The 21,905-nt window shown below is 42.4% G+C and overlaps 1 protein-coding gene across 2 annotated transcripts; it reads right to left on the reverse strand.

The window, feature by feature from the left end:
* Positions 1 to 624: 624 nt before the first annotated feature.
* On the reverse strand, positions 625 to 21,629 carry pelp1 (proline, glutamate and leucine rich protein 1; the record flags this gene model as incomplete). Of its 2 annotated transcripts, none has more annotated exons than XM_079257569.1 (19): positions 625 to 941; positions 3,630 to 3,941; positions 5,456 to 7,030; positions 8,144 to 8,246; positions 8,700 to 8,830; positions 9,016 to 9,071; positions 9,148 to 9,301; positions 9,404 to 9,554; positions 11,733 to 11,846; positions 12,051 to 12,139; positions 12,894 to 12,981; positions 13,084 to 13,216; positions 13,340 to 13,496; positions 13,590 to 13,649; positions 13,729 to 13,800; positions 15,513 to 15,662; positions 19,278 to 19,383; positions 21,256 to 21,320; positions 21,489 to 21,629. In XM_079257569.1, the coding sequence occupies 19 exons, from the start codon at positions 21,627 to 21,629 to the stop codon at positions 852 to 854; spliced, it is 3,747 nt and encodes a 1,248-aa protein (XP_079113695.1). In that variant the 3' UTR covers positions 625 to 851. The 2 variants fall into 2 exon arrangements, with proteins under 2 accessions (XP_079113695.1, XP_079113694.1); XM_079257568.1 differs by having other exon boundaries at positions 625 to 944.
* Positions 21,630 to 21,905: the final 276 nt, after the last annotated feature.

Here is a 21,905-nt window from a genome sequence, read left to right on the forward strand (position 1 = left end):
GGACACTGCCTCTGAAATACTCCTGTCATGTTACTGGCCTGTGGCCAATTAATCTATTACAGTAGTTTTCAAATGCTGCTCTAGATAATTTTGATTTGTAGTCATTTCTTTACCAGCCGTGTTCATCCAGTTCCAACTTTTCAGACATGTTGGTGATGCCGGATTTAGCTTAAAAAAAAAAAAAAAATCAGCTCATATTTTTCCATCAAATGGTAGTGTGTCAGTTTTGACATACTGCTTGCGATCGACAGGCAAGAAAATGCGGGTTGATTAGTAAATATGGAAATAACTGAATTCTGTTTTTATTTTACAGAGATATAACAAAGTATGCCACCCCAATTCCATTAAAGTTAACATTGGCACTGTTGTCCTTTTTATGACTGTAGCTACATTTTTACTAATCTACCAAAGAAAGATAAATATTTTGCTTTATGTCAGGTTATAGGTGCATTTTAAAGAAAAAAAAGTGTCCAATTACAAATAAAATGTTTGGGAACAGGACTGATTACATTTATAGCTGCTGTTCATCGTTAACAAAGAACACATCACTCATACTTTTGATTATTTATTTTATAAGAAAGTTCATAGTGATGACAAATGAAAAAGCATAAAAGACATGCAGATGAATTCAGAACACTCGACTTGATGTGGAACAATACTGTGTAGTTGAAAAGATGAATGTTATCTCCTCCTCAGACTGAAGTTGAGTTGGCAGTATTGGTAAACATAAAGAAAATAAACAAATATAGAGGAGGTCTTGATCTGATCAGGTGGAGCATGACAGGAACACTGCATGAGTCACTTTATGAGGTGAAAAATCCGTCATGGTAATGGTCCAACTAAGACACTAGTTAGGAGCAGTTTGATCCTGAAGCGACGTCTTCATCGTCAGGTGGACAGGCCACAAAATCTGCCAACATGGACGCCATGGCTTCGTCATCCTGCTGGGAGAGATAGATGGAGACAACGTTTAGAAGAACCCGGTAATGACAGACTCGATACAGTATCTAAGTGGTCCGATGAATACATTGCAAATGGCAGTTGGTTAAATGCTAATAAAAAAAAAGGGGGATTTTCAGTTAAAAAAAATGTTCTAAAACATTCTCATTTGTTGACTGGAATAGAAGGATCCTGTCTTCTACTTAAAAAATTTATTCTCCTTTCAAAACAAGAGTTACAGAATGCAACAACTTTGGTGTGCTGTGTAGCCCAGGGGTGCCCTAAGTCCTTGAGGGCCGCTGTCCTGCAGGTTTTTGATGTATCCCTGTTCCGACACGCCTGGCTTCCATTACATGGATCCAACAGCCGATGAAGTTCTGCATAATGACTAATTAGTTTGAGTCAGGTGTGTTGGAACAGGGATAAATGGAAAACCTGCAAGGTTGTGGCCCTCAAGAACCAGAGCTGGGCACCAAAACTCCTTATTACTTACTGGTTTCTTAACCAATCATTCTAGCCTTTTGGTTATCAGGCCCCTCTCTTATGGAATAAGCTCCCAGTTAGTTTTAGGGAAGCAGACACCCTCCCCACCTTTAAGACGAGGCTGAAGACTTATCTTTTTGATAAGTCCTATAGTTAGGGATCATTAGTTATGCTGCTATAGGTTTAGACTGCTGAGGGACATTTCCTGATACACTGAGCTTCTTTCTCTCTCTCTTTATCTCTCTCTCTTATTTCCCCCCCTCAATAAGTGTTGCATCATTAACATGTATGTCTCCTGTCTCAGCAGGTCTCCCTGGCCGGGAGTAGCAGTTCCTGTTGTCTGTTGTCTTTCTGTCCTCTTCCCCCCACACAGCAGAGGCAGATGGCTGCCTGTCCTTGAGCCGGGTTCTGCCGGAGGTTTCCTTCCTGTTAAAAGGGAGTTTTTTCCTTCCCACTGTTGCCAGTGTGCTTGCTCAGGATGGGAGATTGAGTTGGACTCAACTCAGTCTGTTGGTTTCCTTATATAGGCTGTTATGAATTGGCCTCATTATGTTTTTTTTTCCTGTCTGTAAAGCGTCTTGAGATGGCATTGCCGCGATTTGACGCTACATAAATAAAGTTGAATTGAATTGAATATTCTATTCTATAGTCATTTAGCAGACGCTTTTATCCAAAGCGACTTACTTATGAGAGTAAAAACAACACAGTAAGACTGCAGCAATTTGTCTACAAAGTCGACAATGAAAATTCATCGACGTGAAATTTCATTGTCAACGCTCACGTTATAAACGCCTGTAACGGCTTTGCTAATAAAACCTATTTCCAAAGTTTGGGAATATTTCACACTAAACAAAGTGTCAAACAGGAGAAATGTGAAGTCTGCCACGCAGAGTTGGCAAACCACGGCAGCATGACAGTCATGCATGAGTATCTGAAACGAACACAACCCGGAGTCTGGATAGCAAAGTTAGCATTAGCGAGTAGTGACCCTATGTTTTTACAGCGTTTATCTGTTTGTTTGGGTTCAAGATAACTCAAAGAGTTACGGACAGAGTTTCATAAAATTTTCAGGAGCTGTTGGAAATGTGAAAAGGAAGAAGTGATTTAATTTCGGTAGTGATCCGGATCACCTTTTGGATTCAAGAATATTTGAAAGGATATTGGCCCTTGTTTACCTACAAAAGAGGGTTTTTCAAGATGTAAATAATCATTTCAATGCAATTCTACGAAAATTAAGATGTTAAAATATTTTATTTATTTTTTCCTTTCGAGGCAAATTCTGTACAACTTGGATTTGACACTATAGCAAAGTTTGAATGTTTCAAAATAAATTAGTAGTAAGGTGTTAAGCCTAAATTTAATATTCAACTGGTTCAGACGTGGTTCTTTTAACTTACTAAAGGACGTTATGTTGTGACTGACTGGGAATCAGGGGGACATTTATATGATGCAAATGAAGAGAGTGGGGTAAAACATACTGGAGCCTGTAAAAAGAGCTGCGTCAACTGGAAGCACAGATGGTGGGCGGGACAGAAATAATCATGACTAATCAATAAAATAATTTACAGATTAGTCGACTATTAAAATAATCTTTAGTTGCAGCCCTACAACACAAGCACGAAATTAAAAAGTACAGGACATATTAGGAAGGTGCTGGTGGACTGCTGGAGTCCAGTTTTAAGCTGGTCTTGAGAGACTTTTTTTTTTTTTTTCCTTCCCAACGTTACCTTTGTTAAAATACAAATAATGCATACCATAATAGTTATTGTAAAGAACTGGGCTAAGTTCTCCAAGTTTTCCACGAGATATAGCTAAACTAGGTGCAGAAGTCTGCCCAAAAGTTGCCAAACCACAGTGCACAATGATCTCCAGAAACAACAAGAGACATAGGCGCTTAAATAGCGAGGTACCTCTAAAGACAACTAGGGACAACTTATTTCACCTTTAAAAGCATCCACATGGTCTTCACATAAACATTTCTTGTAACTGGATGATTATCAGGAAGTCAAATCCAGTTTAAATCCCTTCCCTTTTAGCTATTTTCCACAAGTTATGTACACTCTACGTGTAGTTTGACTTGCTGCACCATTTCTGCTGCTCTAAACCCTACCCCTGTAACAACAGCAGTGAGATTTGCGCACTTGGTCAACAAACCACATGAACTCAATGCAACTTTTCCAATATTCGCTTGTCTTTTTAATTTTTACCTTTTTCTTCTCAGGACTTTGTGCAGCTTCTTCTTCTGTTTTTCCATCATCCCTCTTTCTCTTCAAACCTTTTTGCTGTTCTCCATCACTCTCCCCTTGTTCTTTTTCTTCTCCCTTTGGAGGTTCTGCTTCCTGACCGTCTCCTCGGTCAGCGTCGCTTTGCTGCTGGACTGCAGATTCCAGGTCAGATGAGAGTTTGGGATCAGCTCTTTCTGAGTCTCCCCCTCCCTCGATACTTGGCTGCTGCTCCTGTTGACTGGATGGGTTCTGGTCCCTGGATCCATCTTCTGGTTCAGTTTCAGGGACAGGTTCCTGTTGGGTTTGAATAGTAAGCACTCACTTTTATTTTTCTTTGCTAAAGGAAGAAAAGGAACTGGATAATTTCTGGGACCTGGATATATTCAGTTCCTGTTTCTAACTCTACAGACCTGATCAACCCAACCACACAGTTCCTCTAGCAAAACAAGAGAACGAGGTGTAGGTAGGGACCTAAAGAGATACAACTAAGGACTTCTAGGGACCTACAGAGATACCAATGGCCAATTGAACACTTAGGAAATCTAGGGACTTTCAGTGACACAAAAACAAAAGGGACATATAGGAGCTCTAATAGTTAGGTACATCTGAAGACACCTGGGGATAACGAGGATAATTTAGCAATGTTTAGAAACACCTGGAAGAACAATGGGACATCTAAAGACAATACAAGAACCTTCTGGAGGCAATGAACATCTAAGGACACCTACACTCCTCTATGTACAAAAATGGAAATCTGTATAAATAAATGTAGCATTTTGTCATAATATTTCTATATCATATCTACTAACAGAAATATGAACCTATATTTAACTTAATGTATAATACAATGTAAACAGGAAAAGTTTATACATCTCTAAGGTTAATTTCTGACATATCTATTGGTATTTGGTACGCAGACAGTTGCAGATCAAGATAATAATTATAAAAGAAAGTGAAAAATCTAAAACTAATTATTAAATTAGAATGATTACTTTAATTTCTTTCTGTCTTTGGTAGGCACTGCCAACCCTGTCTGCACATCAGTGTTAATGCCTGACGACAAGCCAGGACGGGATCAGCCAGTGGCAACTTCATGTTTTCCTTTCAGTCTGGTGTCCTGCTGTGACTCCAGCTTGGACCTGGGTGCTGCTTGAGTGGTTTTTTTTTTTTTTTTACTGGGGAGGGGCCTACATCAGTAACATCACACATGCTTTCATGTCAGCTTCCAAAACTCTCCAAAATGCCAAAAAAGTCGCTAGAATCGTTACTAGTTACATTTTTTTTAAAAAAGTTGCAAGAGGGGCCTGAAAGCGTGCTAAATATCGTGTGGAAGTTACTGAGTCATTGGCCGAGCTCTACTGTACACCAGTGCACACCAGTCTAATCGTAGTCGCAGGAAATGGTGCACTGACAAACATGGCCTAGAACAAAACTGCAAATAAATGCATCAAAACAAACAAACATGTTAATTTTTCTGGAATTAACTAATGAATGCTTTGAACCCCCCCCAAATATCTATATGAATATGTGCGTGTGGTTAATATAGTTATTGCTGTTTAATTTACATTCAAAGTTCATATATTTGATCTACATTGAATTTACAATGAAAGGCCCATTTTAATGGGTTTTTACTTATTAAACCTGGAGGTTTTTGGTTTCTGATTGTTTATTTTTGTTGGTTGACCAATGGATGACCACCTTGTTGGTCTTTGTTTTAGTCATCTAAAACAAAGATGTAAGACCACCATCCCTGAGGGAAAACCTTGTCCCCTCCCATCTTGGGACTGGGAATCATCAGTGCTACCAACCTGCAGACTGGATGAGTTTTCCTCTGACTGATCTTCCAGCTCCTTCTCCTTCACTCCTTGGTTCCACACCTCCTCCTGAAGTCTTCCTCTCTCTTCTGGCGCCTCCTCGCTGACCTCCGACCTCTCCTCCAGCGCTCCTCCAGTGACGCACAGGATCTGTGGCATGGTGGGATCGCCCATCCTTTCGCTCTCCTCCTCCTCCTCCTCTCCTCCTTCCCGAGCCTCCTCCAGCACTCCGATGCTCTCCACCTCCTGGACCTTCATCCTATCTTCTCCCAGCACTCCTCTACTGGTCTGGAGCTCTTCTATCCCTCCCTCGGTGTCTCCCTCCACAATGTATCCCGTCATTCCTCCTTCGTCCACTGCTGCTCGGAGCACCTTGCCGTCCTCCATCCTCATCTCCCCTGATTTGTCCTCTTCTCCCTCCAGAAGCGGCATGTCCCCGTCCTCCTCCTCTTCCTCTTCTTCTAGCTCTTCACCTTCTTCTTCGTCAAAGTCCTCGTAGTCTTCCCCATCATAAAACTCATCGCTTCCTTCTTCCTCCTCGTCCTCTTCGTCCATGCCCTCCTCCTCCAACTCATCGTCCTCCATGTCCTCTTCATCTTCCTCTTCATCTGTGCTGTTGATGTTGATAATGGCTGACTCCTCATTGCTAGGTGGAGGAGGCGGATGCTGGTGGAGGTGCCTTCCCTGCTGGGTTAACTGGCTCTGCAGCTGGTGCATGTGGAGGGGCATGCTCATGGGTGGGGCCTGGCTTGATGGTTGTGGCTGCATCAGCATCTGCTGAAGCTGGGGTTTCCCCGGCAACGAGTCTCCCAGACCACTGGGAGGTGCCGAAACGTTGCTGGAGGTGAGAGGTGGAACCATGGAGACCACAGAGGCACTGGAATGGGATAAGGAGTTGATGGGGGTCGTGGAAGTGGTGAGGAGGGGCGATGAGGTGGCCAGGTCATTGGAGAGAGAGGACACATCGATGGTGGTGGTTGTTGCTGCGGTGGGAACCATGGCGACAGATTCTCCTCCTGGTAAAGCAGCGGCGGTGGCGCCCGGAGCAGCAGGCATGACGCTGGGAGGGTTCCCAGTTGGGTCGTCCTGCTGGTTCTCCATGTTCAGCATTCCTGGTGGAACGATGACCACGCTGTCGTCGGAGTCACTCGCCAGAGAGATCTCCACGTCCTCGGCTTCCTCCTTATCGTAACGGACAAATACCGGTCTCTGTCCCTCTGGAGGTCCCAGTCCAGAAAGGTCTGGCTGATGGTGTCCATGAGGGGACAGGATCAGGTCCCCTGGAGGGGGACCCTGGCCTGGAACAAGGGAAAGATGGTTCTCTAGAGAACCCAACAGCGATGTGGGGCCCAGGTTCAGCGAATGACGAGTAGGGAAGCCAGGACCAGGAACGGGACCTTCAAGGAGGCTTGGTAGGGTTAGCTGGGGGGTTGGTCCCTGAGATGAGAGGACTGAAGCAGTGGTGGGGGGCTTCAGGGTGAGGGGGGGTAAAGGAAGTGAGATGGAAGGAGAGCGGGAATGGACGATCGAGTTACAGATGGTCAGAGCTTCAGCACAGAAGGTAGAAACCTGAGAGAGACGGGAGGACAGAGAAGTCAGAGACATGACAACAAGTAATAATAATAATAATCCAAGGAATTTAAAATCCAAATTCTTCCTTTAACTACTAGCATTTAGTAACAGCACTGATCTTTAGCTTAAACTGAGTCCTTCGTCCTCCTCTGGACAATTTCTTTGCTTGACTTACTTCTGAAAATCTCTAAATAAACATGGAAATTTATTCTGATTTATAAATATGCTCTTAATTTATCCAAGAGTTTTTAGTCTAACAAAATATAAATAAATGTCTAAACATTCATCTGGACCCACAGAGAAATTAAAAGTTCATAAAGTTTAATTCCTGACTGCAGAAAGGAGGGCCAATATATCACACTTGTGCAACATCACCAACTGTCCTGCAGGTTTTAGATGTTTCCCTGCTGAAACACACTTGGTCCTCATTAAATTTTCTTGTCTGTTCTGTCTTCTAATAATCCATTAATACTTTTTCTTAAACATGCAAAACCTGCAGGATGGCAGGTTGGGAAGTCTTAATTTTTTGAAGGTTTAAAATGACTGACATGAGTACAGATAATATTCATTTAAACTGTTTAAAATTAAATAAAATAAATCAATATGTTAATTTAGATCAATACTTGCAGTCCTAATAACTATTCATTTATATTAAACAGATGTCTCTATTAAACAGATGTAGAAAAGCTATTGTTTGCAGTGTGTGTAATCCCAGTTTAACATCATAACAGTTTATGTAAATGTCTCATTCTAATGAACACATTAAGTGGTTAGCTTAGTACAAAGGTAACATAACATACTATCTTATTGTTTTGCATCTTGAGGCTGAGTGGGATTTTTGTCCTGGAATTGGGTAGAGCTTAGCAGGTGCTCGTGGAAAAGACTTTAGTTTGTGAGATTAGCTCAGTTTTAAAGCATTAATCACCAAACATCTGATTTTAATTAAGTTAAAATAAAACAGAACTGACTGTGTCCTGATGTGGATTTTGATGGTTGAGAACGAATGTGAGTTTCTTATGTGAAAGTCTAAGGTGGACTATGTATGTAAACTGTAAGCATGCAGATGGCTTGGTTAGGTGGCTGGACGACTCATGTCTCCATCAGAGTCACCTTGAGGTTGCGGTCAATGCGTCCTTTACTGAAGACGGACACGGCGCAGGTCAGAGGTGGAGGCCATGTAGGTGACGGAACCAGGACCAGAGCCAGCAGCAACCTGGAAATTCACAGGAACAAATCCGTTGCATTACTGACTATATCATATTCAGGTTCTCCAAGTTCTCTAACTCATTAACTAACGCCTCACTAACTAACTCCTCACTAACCGACTCCTCATTTACTAACTTTTCATTTACTAATTTCTCATTAACAAATTTCTTGTTAACCGAATAGTCATTAACTAACTCCTCATTTACTAAGTAACTGCTCTCTAACCAACTTCTCATTAAATAAATCTGGATATTCTGGATGCCTGATGTCAGTTTTCTACCCCTCCATCCTCCTCCTGTCTTGTTCTAATGGTGCTGTTAGCTTTGTTAGATAAGAACAACCTCGGTTTGGTAACTAGAAGTAAACTGGTCCCAGTCTAAACTAAACAACAAGGCTGGCAGGCTTTTTCCTCCTATTTTTCCAAGTTCAAACACCAGTTCAGCTGGTTTTGTCTGCGTACCTGTAGAGCTCTCTCCGGGTGCGAGCGCTGCCATACTGGCTGCTGACGCTTCCTGCAGATTCCAACATGAAGCTGCTACCAGACTGCTGCTGCAGACGAACACACAGCGGTAACACCACCTCATGGAGACGCTGAAAGTCAGAGCAGAAAACCTCCGTTAGGTCCGACTGGCAAAGTGAAGGAGGGGAAGCTGAAAACTAGTGACCTGATCAGGACCATTGATTCAACTGAAAGGTGTGTTGAACGTCAACAAGCATCGGTCTGATTAACCTCTGCTGGAATGTGGAGTTGAAGATGAAAAACAGTCAACACTCACCTTGTGTACATCGTCCTTCAGCAGTGTACCACTGGTCTGGATGATCCGTCTCAGAGCTGAGAGGAAGGAACACGCGTGTTTTTATCACGTGAACATGAAGAGGATTACTAAAACCAGTAAGTTCCATCTCACCTCTCAGGGAAGACACACATGTATCCTCGTTGGGTAGAAGGTCTCCTTTTCTCTGAAGCGATGGCTCGACCGCATCTGATATGACCAGCTGCTTCGTCCTGCGAGGGCCAGGCTTCCCTCCAGGAACCACATCGACCGAGAGACCCCCCCGAAGCTGCAGCATTAAACCAATGAAGTTCAGAAAGTAACACACTCCTCCTACTGGAAACTGCTGGCGCCTTCTGGTTTGTTATTTTTTAGAGTGTAGAAGATTTACCTTGATAGCGTCGGCTCCTGGTGTGATGTCCCCCAGCAGGTGGCTGAACAGGAGCTCCGTGTGTCCTGGTGTTCCCTGGAGGATGTTAGCAGAGGATCCGACGACCTGGAGCCACACTTCCAAGACTCTGTACACAGAGACCCTCACTGAGCTACAGAACGGAAAAGACAAATCCATTATTACATCATTTCCAGATGAAAACACGGATTCCTTCCCTAGTCGACACACACCTACAGCTCAAGGATGATGTAGTTCCGGTTCTTAACCATGTGCTCAATGCTTGAGCCTTAACTCACAATTTTTTACCTGAGCGCTACAAGATGTATAAATTATAATTAGAGCTGGGCGTTTAATCAGATTTTAATCTCAGTTACGATCTGGGTTTTCAGCGATCATAAAAATAGACGGGTGTGATTATTTTTCTTTTGCAGTTTCCTCTCCTGCTGTCTTCAGCTGCTAATCGAGCGTCTCTGGCATCACAGCGCTGTGCTGTAAACTCCTCCCACAGCCGCTTTGCTTTCAGACGCTGATCTCTCTAAATCTGGCAACTTTTTTGTTAAAGTGACTAGCGACAAAATTAGCGACTTTCACTGGAGTTATTAGAGACTTTTCTGGTGTTTTGGCGACTGACTTGAAGGCACATATTGTTCTGCAGTTACTGTAAGGAAGGAGCAGCGGGAGCCTCTCCCGTCCTAAAGCACTCCCAGGCGGCCAGTCTCAGTCGGCTCCGGCTGCAGGTCGATGTAGAATAACTGCAGTAGGTTGTGGAAGTTCACCTAAACATAGTTTATACCATTGTCAGTGACAACTGGCTGCATTATTTTCCTATACATAGTTCGGTGAGTTAAACACTGTTATGTCCCTCTGTTACGGGGCGTTACCATAGCAACGCGTTAACCAGCTGGTTCAGATCAGCCGTCTTTTAACAGGTGAATGAGAGAAACGCGCTGCAGCCTGACAGCGGTTGTTTGGCATAAAACGTACATCCAGGCCAACGTAAAATAGTTCCTATGTAAGCGGTAAAAGCAGATTAAACAACTCGGAATCGTACATTAGAAGGTTATAATGTACGACACGGAGTCCAGAACACCACCACACGCAGCGTTGTTTATAAATACTGGATAATCTTGTTAAATAAGTGAGATCTCAATTTCAGTCAAAATAATCAGGATTATCATTTTTGTCAAAATCGAGTCGCCCTGGTTATAAATACTGCTTACCAGTAGTAGCTCAGTTGTAATACCACTAAGATGACTGACATAAAAACACTGGATCAGAAAGCTGTCAGGTGGATCGCTGTCTCATCCAGAGGAAACATGATCTAATGAATGTGGACCGATTTGTTCATCCATTATATATAAAATAGATTTTTAAGTGTGGAAGCAATCATGTAGCAGAAATATTGTCTCAAATAGTAAAAAAAAAAAATAGTTAGAACTAGAGGGGCAGTAAATGGAAAGAAAAACAGTTTTTCGTTCAACATCCTTTTTCAGTGAGCTGAATAAAACTGTGTTGTTGGAGACGCTGCAGTCCACGTGCAGACCATGCAACGCTCCTCCTCCACTCAGCGACGGAAGTTCCTCCATCAGCTCCAAACATCTTTTAATTGTTGAAATGAGCTGAAATATTGACAAACACTTTGGCCTCGTCCATAAAAGAGTTTGCTAATCTTGGACTAATCTGACCACTAGGTCTGCACGATTATGACTGAAATAATAACCACGACTATCTTAATCAATATTGTAATCACAATTTTTAATCATGATCATTCACTGTGTCTGAAAAACCTGTATTTTTATTGCACCACTTGTAAACAACCTACTTGGAAACTACATATATGTATGTGTGTGTGTGTGTGTGTGTGTGTACATGAGCAGTCGTTTCCCTCCACACTGCGTATCAGAACATTTATGGTCCTTTTCCACCAGCTCCTACTGCCCCCTGCCGACGCCGCCACTGGTTTCTAAGTGTTTCCAGCATCTTCCAGACCAAGCTGACACATTTTTAGCACCTACTCCATGAGGTTTGGTGTGGAGTCAGGCTGAAAATGTGACGATGAGACATGAGAGCGACTCCTGGGAACAACTTTGGGTCGTATCGGCAGCCCAGTAACCCTCTCCGGCTCTGTCCATGGAATCTCTTCCTGATAACGAGCCGTAGACGGAGCAGCAGGTCAAGCATGACCTCCACGTCCTCCATTGTTGGGTTGCAAATAAATGACTTCATGATACTTATGAACCGTTACGCCACTGAGGGCGCCTCATTTGTAATGGAAACAATCAAAACCAGGAAGTGCGGTGTCAAAATGCCCAGCAGGCATGATGGTTACCAGTAAGCTCTCTGTCTTCCCATGCTGGTTTCAGGTAGCGGAGTCCAGGCCGACAGGGTCTGAGCGAACAGCCTCTGGATCACGGCAGCGTACTGAACCATGCCGCTACGGACTCTGGAGCGAACAACAAACCGCACAAAAGATCTTCAGCTTGAAATCATCGTTTCTTTCACTCTCATGTCAACATCAACAATTTATGGATCCAGCTGAATAATGTCTGCAAAGTTTTTACGTCATTTTATATCTCCAGTACTCTGTAATTAACCTCATGCACATGCTTGTAGCGTGTGATGCATGTGTGTGTGTGTGAACACTGACATTGTGATGAGCTCTGACAGAACCTCCAGTGTACTGGTGTGCATACTGGGAAGGACCAACAGCCTCAGACTTCCATCTGCAGATGAACTCTAAAAGAAAGAAATGAGGCTGATGATTAATCGTAATGATAAAGAGACACTGCAGAACTTTGGTAATTTTCCTGCCGCCCCCCCGCCCCAGCGACGGCTCGTTCAGCATCCATCTTGCATCCGACCTGCCCTGTTAGCGCTCTCCAGCCAGCAAAAGACGATTTGACGATGACTCTTTTGTTTCTTTCTCTCTTTTAATCTTTTTGCATTTTTTTTCTGAATCAGCGACGCTGCGCGTTCAAAACAGACAGTTTATTATTTTACCGTGAAGCAAAGCGAAACGTCACGTCCCAGATGTAAGAGTTCGATTCCTCAGCTGCTGGTTATTAAATTAAATAAATAAATATGGGACCACTCGGGTAATATATGTACATTTACGTCCATCAAAACATCATGGTGAACCTTGGTGGTCTTATGGTTTTCATTATAAACAAGTACACTGGATTTGTAAAGGCAGAAGGAGCAGAAGGAAGAACACAGGAGAACGTCGCTTTTTAATGATACTGCACTGAAAGGAAGCTGTTGGAGGAAATCTGAAATCCTTTGAGAACCTGCTGCTGAGAAACACGACATTCCCAGAGCGAACGGAAACACGATTCACACAGCTGAAGGAAAGCTTCTCTTTCCAGGGAAGTTGTTCGCAGATTGTTGCGGAGATTCTCCACCAACGTTAGGAACACTGATAACATCCAGCTACGGAACAAAACCTCCACTCTAGCATGGAGAAAAGTCCATTTGTTCTGTAAAGACTCACAACGCTCTTTGGGTTGAAAGCCAGCGCTCGGCACACCAGGTTGACCATCGGTCTGACTGGGAGGTGAACAGCTGAGGCCGGATCCACCCTGATGAACAGAAGAACATGGGACTGTAGATTCCACACAGACGATGAGGAGACGCATCCTGTGCTGGATTTTCTCTGGAGGTTCAGTGTGCAGGTATCTCACCTGAGGGTGTGTTTAATGGTGGAGCAGATGGCGGTGTAGCGGTGCTGCAGCTGCAGAATCAGCAGTGCATCCGTCTGGTCTAGACGAGGGAAGGCGAGCTCCACACCGGGACCCTGATACTGCACGGCTGCATCTGAAAGGTCACGTCACACACATTTTCTTCTCTTATTTTACTTTAAATGAACCAGAATAAAGATGTGGGCTGAAGCATTTGATGTTAGTTTGTTGCATACTTGTTTCCAGCATGTGTGTGTACCTGTTTCTGAGCCTTGGTAGATCTGAGCCAGCAGACTATTGGCTGAGGCCAGCAGGCAGTGAATCTGATAGGTCCAGCTCTCAGCACGACCGACCCCCACAGACCTGTCCAACACAGCCCCCAAACAGGGCAGGTGGCTGTAACACTGGCAGGCCATCTAGACAAATAAACCACAGCAGAAAAAGTTTAAACTTGAAATAAAATGTCAGATTTGATAGTTTATGAAGTGATTGTTGAAAGGAGCACAGACCTCCTGCGTTTTTCTGTTGGGACTGTCCATTTTGGAGAGGAAATAGGCTCCTAGTTTGTCCTAAAAGGAAAGAAACAGTCAAACGTTTCTGTAAAAACAAACTAATTGGTGGGGATGTACAGATTTAACGGCTTCTTACCCGAAGAGATCCACAGGCTCTGGGGTAGGAGACCATACACGCCATCATCCCCTCCATGGTTGCCAGCTCACACTGAAATCACACAAAGAACAAAGAAACATCAGCTTTCATCAAAGCTTGGTAATAGTTTAGATGCTTTCAAATAATCTACTTAACACATGATGTAAATGAAACAGCACAAACACGATAGTTGGTTCTGGATCCTCCTCCCTGCACATGGAGCCCAGAGGGCTCCATCAGAGGATCTCTGGCTTTTTTATTAGAAATCCTGGAATCTCCGTCCACTATTGTGATGAAAGCCAGATTTATAAAGCATGTTAAATTAGTTGCTCAGTAATAATCGATGCTACCGGCTGCTTAACCTGATCGTTTTGGTGTAGCGCTGTCACTTTACTCTGTAACAAATCAGCACCAGCATTACTGCCCCGCTGTCGGTACTGGCAGGACGAGTGGCGCCAGATGAACCAGCATACGTTAATGTGACACGTGTAGAGATAAATAAATCAATGAAACATAAGATCGCCGGCCGTGAAGTTAGGTTGCAATTCCAAACTTCATTGCTGAATAATTTTCCATAAACTCCTGAAATGGTGAAAAAACGCGCCGGACAGAGAAAAGTAACTTAACAAATGTCCTGATGAAACTTTTTATTCAGTCGCTGCAAAGATTCCTAAAGTTCAGGTTTCTGATAACATGTTGATGCTAACAAACCTATAGAGAATAGTTAATCCATTTTAAGCCCTATTCTGATGGTAAATTCAGCCGGTTCAGCTGCGCACGTTCCCGCGATGTGCGCAGCGTTCTCAACTTAACACCGCTGCAGGAAAAAGTGCGTGTTTCACCTCCTGGTAGAGTTTAAAAGACTGATATTTTTAGGTGGTAGATCATTTTTCCTGACCTGCGCTCTGTCATCGGTGTTGGAAGAGGTCCGCTCACCTGTGTGTGTGTGTGTGTGTGTGTGTGTGTGTGTGTGTGTGGTCGCATCGCTGTGAAACTGAGCGCGACAGAGAGCAGTTGTGAGTCAGAGACATTCAAACTGCTTGCTTTTAAGAAAATAACTGTGTATAAAGTTAAGCTGCCATCTGCAAGCTGATGAAAAGCATCAAGCATCACTGTTTTGCATATTTTTTTTTATTTATCTGTGTAGTTTTTTGCTGTGGCATCATATTTGGTATCTAGTACCATGGAAATTCACTGGCATTGGTATCAAGTATTGAATTTCTGGTACTGTGACACCGTTTCTTCTGTACCGTTGAACCACATGCCTCCTCCTGTGTGAGGGGTCTGGAATAAAGATGTTCATTAAATTTGAAGTTTAACAATCAGGTTTAAAGATCCACAATATTTAGCACCGCCTGAGATTTCTGAATGTGTTCACCATATAAAACCAGAATCCCATCAATCCTTATTTTAATCCCATTACATCAAAAACAACATATCAGACGTGGAAACTGACGTTTTTCTTATTTCATGGAAAGTTTGAGTTAATTTTTCAATCTGATGGCAGCAACACATCTGGGTGCAAAAGTCACATTTTACTAATCAAAACAACTGGAGGAGAATTAGACAAATAATAGGATTGTTTGGCAACAGGATAGTAACAAGACTGTGTATAAAAGAGCACTTCAGAAGGAGAGTCTCTCAGATGTAAAGATGGAGAAAAGTTCACTATTCTAAAGCACAGTGGGTGTAAAAACTGTTCAGAAGAATCGGGGATGACACACACACACACAATACTCTAAACTAGCTTAAATGTTCCACATCACCCTCCTCTGGTGTCTCACCTCCGTCTTGAGGCCCAGCAAAGAAGTGAGGATTCCCAGGATGGAGTTGAGGCCCACCTCCCTGGCCAGCTCCGGTAGTTGGCGGGAGCACTGCAGCAGGTCTTTCAGGATATTTACAGCAAGCTGGATGGTCTGAACTGGAGCCTGAGACTGGAAGAATACAGCTGTTTCAGGTTTCTGCACAGTTACTGTTCAGTTTTTATAGTTACTCCCTTTAAGACAGGAAGTCGTAGTTTTTTCCACTGGTTACAAAGGAGGAATTAAAAGATCTCTCAGGCGCCGATCCAAACGGGATGTTAGAAACCGATCTCTGATTACGACAACTGAACATCATGTCTGCATGTCTCCATGTTCAGGCAAGGCAGCACATTTCATGTAAACGACAGTTTAAAGTGCTTTACATAAAAACAAGAAAGTATCAATGCTTAAATACCCAAGTACCAGAAGTGCAGAACCGTATGTAAAATGTCTGAACGTGTCGAATAGCAAAGGTTGGAATCATGTTTTAACAAGTCATCTCAACGACATGAATTTGCTCTCCTCATGCACTAGGTCTGGGCGATTAATCAGATTTTAATCTCAACTACGATCTGGGTTTTCAACGATCATGAAAATAAAAGGGTGTGATTATTTTTCTCTCTGCAGTTTCCTCTCCTGCTGTCTTCAGCTGCTAATCGAGCGTCTCTGGCGTTGCAGCGCTGTGCTGTAAACTCCTCCCACAGCCGCTTTGCTTTCATTCAGACACTGTTGCCAACTTGGAGACTTTCTTGCTAAATCTGGAGACTTTTTTTTCTGTTAAAAGCAACAAATCCAGCAGCTTTTACTGGAGTTATTAGAGACTTTTCTGGTGTTTTGGCGACTGACTGGAAGGCACATATTGTTCTGCAGTTACTGTAAGGAAGGAGCAGCGGGAGCCTCTCCCGTCCTAAAGCACTCCCAGGCGGCCAGTCTCAGTCGGCTCCGGCTGCAGGTCCATGTAGAATAACTGCAGTAGGTTGTGGAAGTTCACCTAAACATAGTTTACACCATTGTCAGTGACAACTGGCTGCGTTATTTTCATATACATAGTTCAGCGAGTTAAACACTGTAATATGCCTCAATTACGGGGCGTTACCATAGCAATGCGTTAACCAGCTGGTTCAGATCAGCCGTCTTTTAACAGGTGAACGAGAGAAACGCGCTGCAGCCTGACAGCGGTTGTTTGGTATAAAACGTACATCCAGGCCAACGTAAAATAGTTCCTATATAAGCAGTAAAAGTGGATTAAACAACTCTGAACCGTGCATTAGACGGTTATAATGCACGGCACAGCGTCCAGAACACCACGACGCGCAGCGTTGTTTAAAAATACTGGATAATTGTGTTAAATAATCGAGATCTCAATTTCAGTCAAACTAATGGTGATTATAATTTTTGTCATAACCAAACAGCCCTATCATGCACTAAACACAGTGATTCCAGTCAGCACAGTGAAAGAACCTGTTCAGTGTTCGGAGCAGAACAACGGCGTTGTTGAGGCTTCTTCATACACGGCGCCTACCAACGTAGCAACAGATGTTAGATAAGGTGAGGCGCTAAAAGGCATTTTTTGTTTGAATGTGAAACACGATTTCAGTGTCAGATGGGAATAATTCACACATAATGTCCCTTAAAGTCTGACTTGGTTTGTAATCAGAACGATTGAAATCTTTCATCAGAACTGATCACGCTTTTCCACGCAGAATTAAATGAGGATTCAAACCTGGCTTAATGAAAACTTCTGCATTAAAAGTTCCTCCATGTGGAAAAGCTGGAATAACTTTTGGTTTAAAAGCACTTGTCTGAAAAACAATTAAGGTTCTTTATAACAGCAGTATTTTCTTTATTAGATCAATTTTTATTTATAAACTATTTTTCGCACCAAACAGCAACACAAAGTACTCGCTCTCAGATATTCATATATATTTCATGTATATATTTCACATGCTGTGTCAAGTCTGTGTGTTTAAACGTGTAAAAATGTTTGTACTTTCTCACCACGCCGATTAACTGTTTCGTTAAAAAACAATCCTTTAACCAGAAGGGATGTGACGATATGCTTTTGTCCCAATTCGATCTGGATCCTTTGGATGCCAATTTGATTTCAATTGAGATTCTCACAATTCTTCAATATTACTCATTTTTGTAGATTAAAAGCAAAACAAACAAAAAAAAAAATGCACAAAACTTTTTATTGCTCGTCATTTTTCTTGATTTCAGTGAGGAAAAATCAACACAGTAGCCAGATCATCAATGCTCAAGAAGAAAAACTTTAAAAATAACAAAAAATTTATAATGGATTATTTCTATTTGAAAAATAATATTAATTTTTTAAATAAAAAAATAATTGATTTCAAAATTTTGAAGCAAAAAAATCCTGATATTCGATTTTTCAATTTGATTTTCCCACCCTCATTACCCAGCATGCAACTTTGCACCTAATGCTTTTCCATTTTAACCATGTCCTCCTAAAATGTCCAAAACAATCACACAACGCTTCTCAGAGTCCCACAAGAAAAAGGTTCTGCCGGCCCGATGTGCTGACAACATGTCTGCGACAGCTAAATGACGCCATTTTCTTCTTGAGGCTTAGATTGGAAGGAAAAATTCTCCCTTCTGGTGGAGGATGCAGCAGACTTCAGTCTTCACGCCTTTACACACAGACTCTGAATATTTCACACAGCAATATTTTTTTTTTTATCGGATCCGTGTAAACTTCATAACAGTTATGAAATTCTGTCCCGCAATTTTGCAAGTTTTGTTTTTTCAAACAGTTTTATTTTCTTAATATTTGCATCTGCTCGATAAAAATCGACCAATCAGGGAAGGCGTGTCAACTGATAGATGAGCGGTTACGATCTATCCAGGCTTCACTTTCGCTGCTTTTGTATCATCCTGGCCGAGCATCTTTATTATTTCTTCTCTGCTTCTTAAAGCAAGCAGCTAGCTGCTAAAGCGGATCCTCCAACTGTCCCGCGGACGTCCTAAAGTCCGTCCTGCAGCGGCCATGGCCCAGTTCAGATCCTGGATTAAACTCCCAAAGTTTTCCTCTCTTTTGTGGATCAGGATGAACTCAGTGTGCCTTCTGTCTTTTCTTTTGCAGCGTCAGCAGCACAATGTTGTCGTGGCTTAACGTGGAATCCACCTTGCGAGTTTGTTTCACAGTTCTCATCATTTATCCACAGTTTCGCATCACGCTTGAGGTGGATAGAAGGGAAACGTTGATAATTATCCGCACTGGTCCTGGTTTGTGAAGACCTTCAGCATCACTCCAGCTCTTGCATTTGATTCCAGTCTGATGTTGACTGGTGGATAATTTACCTTGGTCAGGGGAAAAGACTAATCCAACATGGATGGTGTAACGTAGCTCAGTGATTGTCAGGGAATGTCCGACCTGTCTCATGTTGGTGACTACCTTAATATGTACGGAAATATGTAAACCGTAAATCCTGGCAGAACTTTATCCTCTGATCAGAAATCTGTCACTGATGGGATCATTTAATGACAAACTCATAGCTGAACATTCAGATCAATGTCGGTCAGGTCTCACCAGTCTGAGACAATCTCGTCTTATCTTTCTGATCAGTGATGACCAGGTCTACTAGAGTATGATGTGGTGCTGTAAAGTAATGCACTGTGATAGGAAATGAAGCCATGAAGTGGTTTTTCAGCCTCAAGACACTGAAGGTCATCATAATTAAAAACGTCACACCGATCAGAAAGTAATGTAGTGTGTTTGCATCGTACCTGGATGACCTGCTGCAGGGAGCGCAGCCAGGAGAGGCAGTGTTGCTGGAAGAGATCACTGGAACTGTCCTTCACCAGGATGGACAGCATACACAGTCCTTCAAACCTTTCAACAAACATCTGATTTAAAATTTCGCCCGTCAAACTTTGAACCAATTTATGTTTCTTCGTTCAATAAAACTGCATGTAGAAACTTAAGCCTTGTAATCCCAGTCAAAATAGCATTATTATTTCTTCAGGACAGTCTAACTCAGGGGTGTCCAGCTTCGGTCTTTGAGGGCCACAATCCTGCAGGTTTCCCAGGTGTCCCTGCTCCAACACACCTGTCTCAAACCAATCAGTCATTGTACTGAACTTCATTGCATGTTGGATCTATTTAATGGAAGCCAGGTGAGTCCAAACTGGACTGGACACTGATACCAGTATCGGTATCAGCTCAATACCAAGTGTGTGTACTTGTACTTGGTATTATTAATGTAATAATACTGATACCACAACTGATACCCGATACCACACTAGCCAAGCCAGCGCAGAAGTGTCTGATGACATGCTTTAGACATGTTTTAAAATAAATGAATGAATAAATGAATGTTAAAATGTGACATTTTTGTTCCACTAAAAGTCAGATCTTTATTTCAAAATCACACATTTATAGTTGTATATAGGTCAAATGGGCCAAATCAAAATAAAACTTGTTGAAATTGTTAGATCTATAATGTTTTTATATTTTTATTGGTGAGGTAACTTCAGAAAGGATGGGTGATTTATTACAACCTAATGAAATCTTACACAGTTATAACAGCAATAATAACCATAGTCACAATAATGTTCACATAAACAGATTTGGTATCAGTAAATATTGGTATCTGCATATATCAGAATTTCAGATATTGGTATCGGATCGGAACTCCCAAAAAGTGGATTGGCGCATCCCTATCAAAGCGGTCCTCGAGGACGAGTTTTGGTACCACTGGTCTAAATGGTTAAATTATGAGGCTAAAATTATGAAAAATTAATGTATCAATAGATATTGCACAATAAAAACCAAACAGAAAATTAAACAGAATGTATTACTAACAGTACTTTGCAGAAGTAACACTGATCAACAGTGATTAAGCCGTTTCTCATCTCATCTTTTTTTCATCAGTTTCTCAAGTGTTGTATTTCTTCAGCTTTATGGACCTTTGTCTACTCCTGATGGGACAACACCATCAATTAAAGCTCCCTGACTGATGGAAAGCTTGACAGGAAGTGGCTAAATCATAATTTCCAGGTCACAATAGAGGTTTCTTAGCAAAATAGAAGTGATAGCCATATTTTTTAATAATGAAAATTTCATAAACAATGGTGTTATCAGGGATCACTCAGGACGATTTACCATATGGAGTCACTGAATGAACTCTACATTTCACAGCTGGACTGTGAACCTTCTAGACAGGATATAGATGCCTGGAAAAATTCTCTAGATCACCTCATTGTTAAGCTATCCATCCCAATTCATCCCACAGAGTTATACACTACCTTTCCTGAGAAACTGGTGATGATAAAAGTGAGAGTTTGGTGAATTTTTAAGGGTCAATGTAAACGTAAAAATATTTTCTGCTGAAAGAAAACCTACTGCTATTGGTTCCTTTATAAATCCAGATCTAAATCTTCACATTTACAAGACTCCTATTGGTCAAGGCCGGATTATCCCATGGGCCCACACCCACTTGGGGCCCATGTAGGGCAAACACCAGCAGTTTGGACATGAAACAAAATGTACATAAAAGCAAGATAGTTACACCACAGTGTCTGGTGTACTGCTACTGGTACCACTGGCTGAGAAATGTTAGAAATGTCATTTCAGAGTGTATACTTCCCACTTTTCACAATGATGCGGTGGGTAAGGGGGCCCCTGGAACACTCTGGGCCCAGGGGCCTGTGCACTTTTATTCCGGCCCTGTTGAAGACACTGATTCGTTAATTCATTTCTCACCTGGTTTTGCTGGAGCTCAGTTTAGCATTGGTAAAGCCTACGAGACCCGCCGCGTCCCCCGCACCCTGAAAAGATTAATAAAATGAATTTGGATTAATTATGTTTAAATAAAAACACATATACCATCTGGTCAGACCAGCGCAGATGGAAAGAAACAGCAGCTCTGACATCTTGCATCAACAAAAGCTCGACATGCTGACACAGAGCTCGCGAGCTCCTCTTTCGGGTCCTACCTGCGTGGAGAACACGCCATGCTCCCTGTACTTGGCCAACACATCAGGCAAATACTCCGGACGCTGTTCCTTCAGGACAAATACCAGACCTTCAGTGATCCGCATAGCAGAGGAGCCATGCACCCAAGCCGATGCAGCCATTTTCCTTCTCCGCCAGGCTGGCGTCACTTTCCTGCGACTGTCTGACGTCAGTTGTTGCGGTCACCTCAAAATTAGTGCGCGTGTACACTGTCTTTTACGGCGAAACGAGCGCGGGCCATAGCACACTGGTCATAGTGGTTCATAGCATACTGGCCATAGTGGTTCATAGCATACTGGTCATAGTGGTTCATAGCATACTGGCCATAGTGGTTCATAGCATACTGGCCATAGTGGTTCATAGCATACTGGTCATAGCATACTGGTCATAGTGGTCCT

The sequence above is a fragment of the Telmatherina bonti genome (assembly GCF_933228915.1).
Source record: "Telmatherina bonti genome assembly, chromosome: 18".
NCBI classification, from domain to species: Eukaryota; Metazoa; Chordata; class Actinopteri; order Atheriniformes; family Telmatherinidae; genus Telmatherina; species Telmatherina bonti.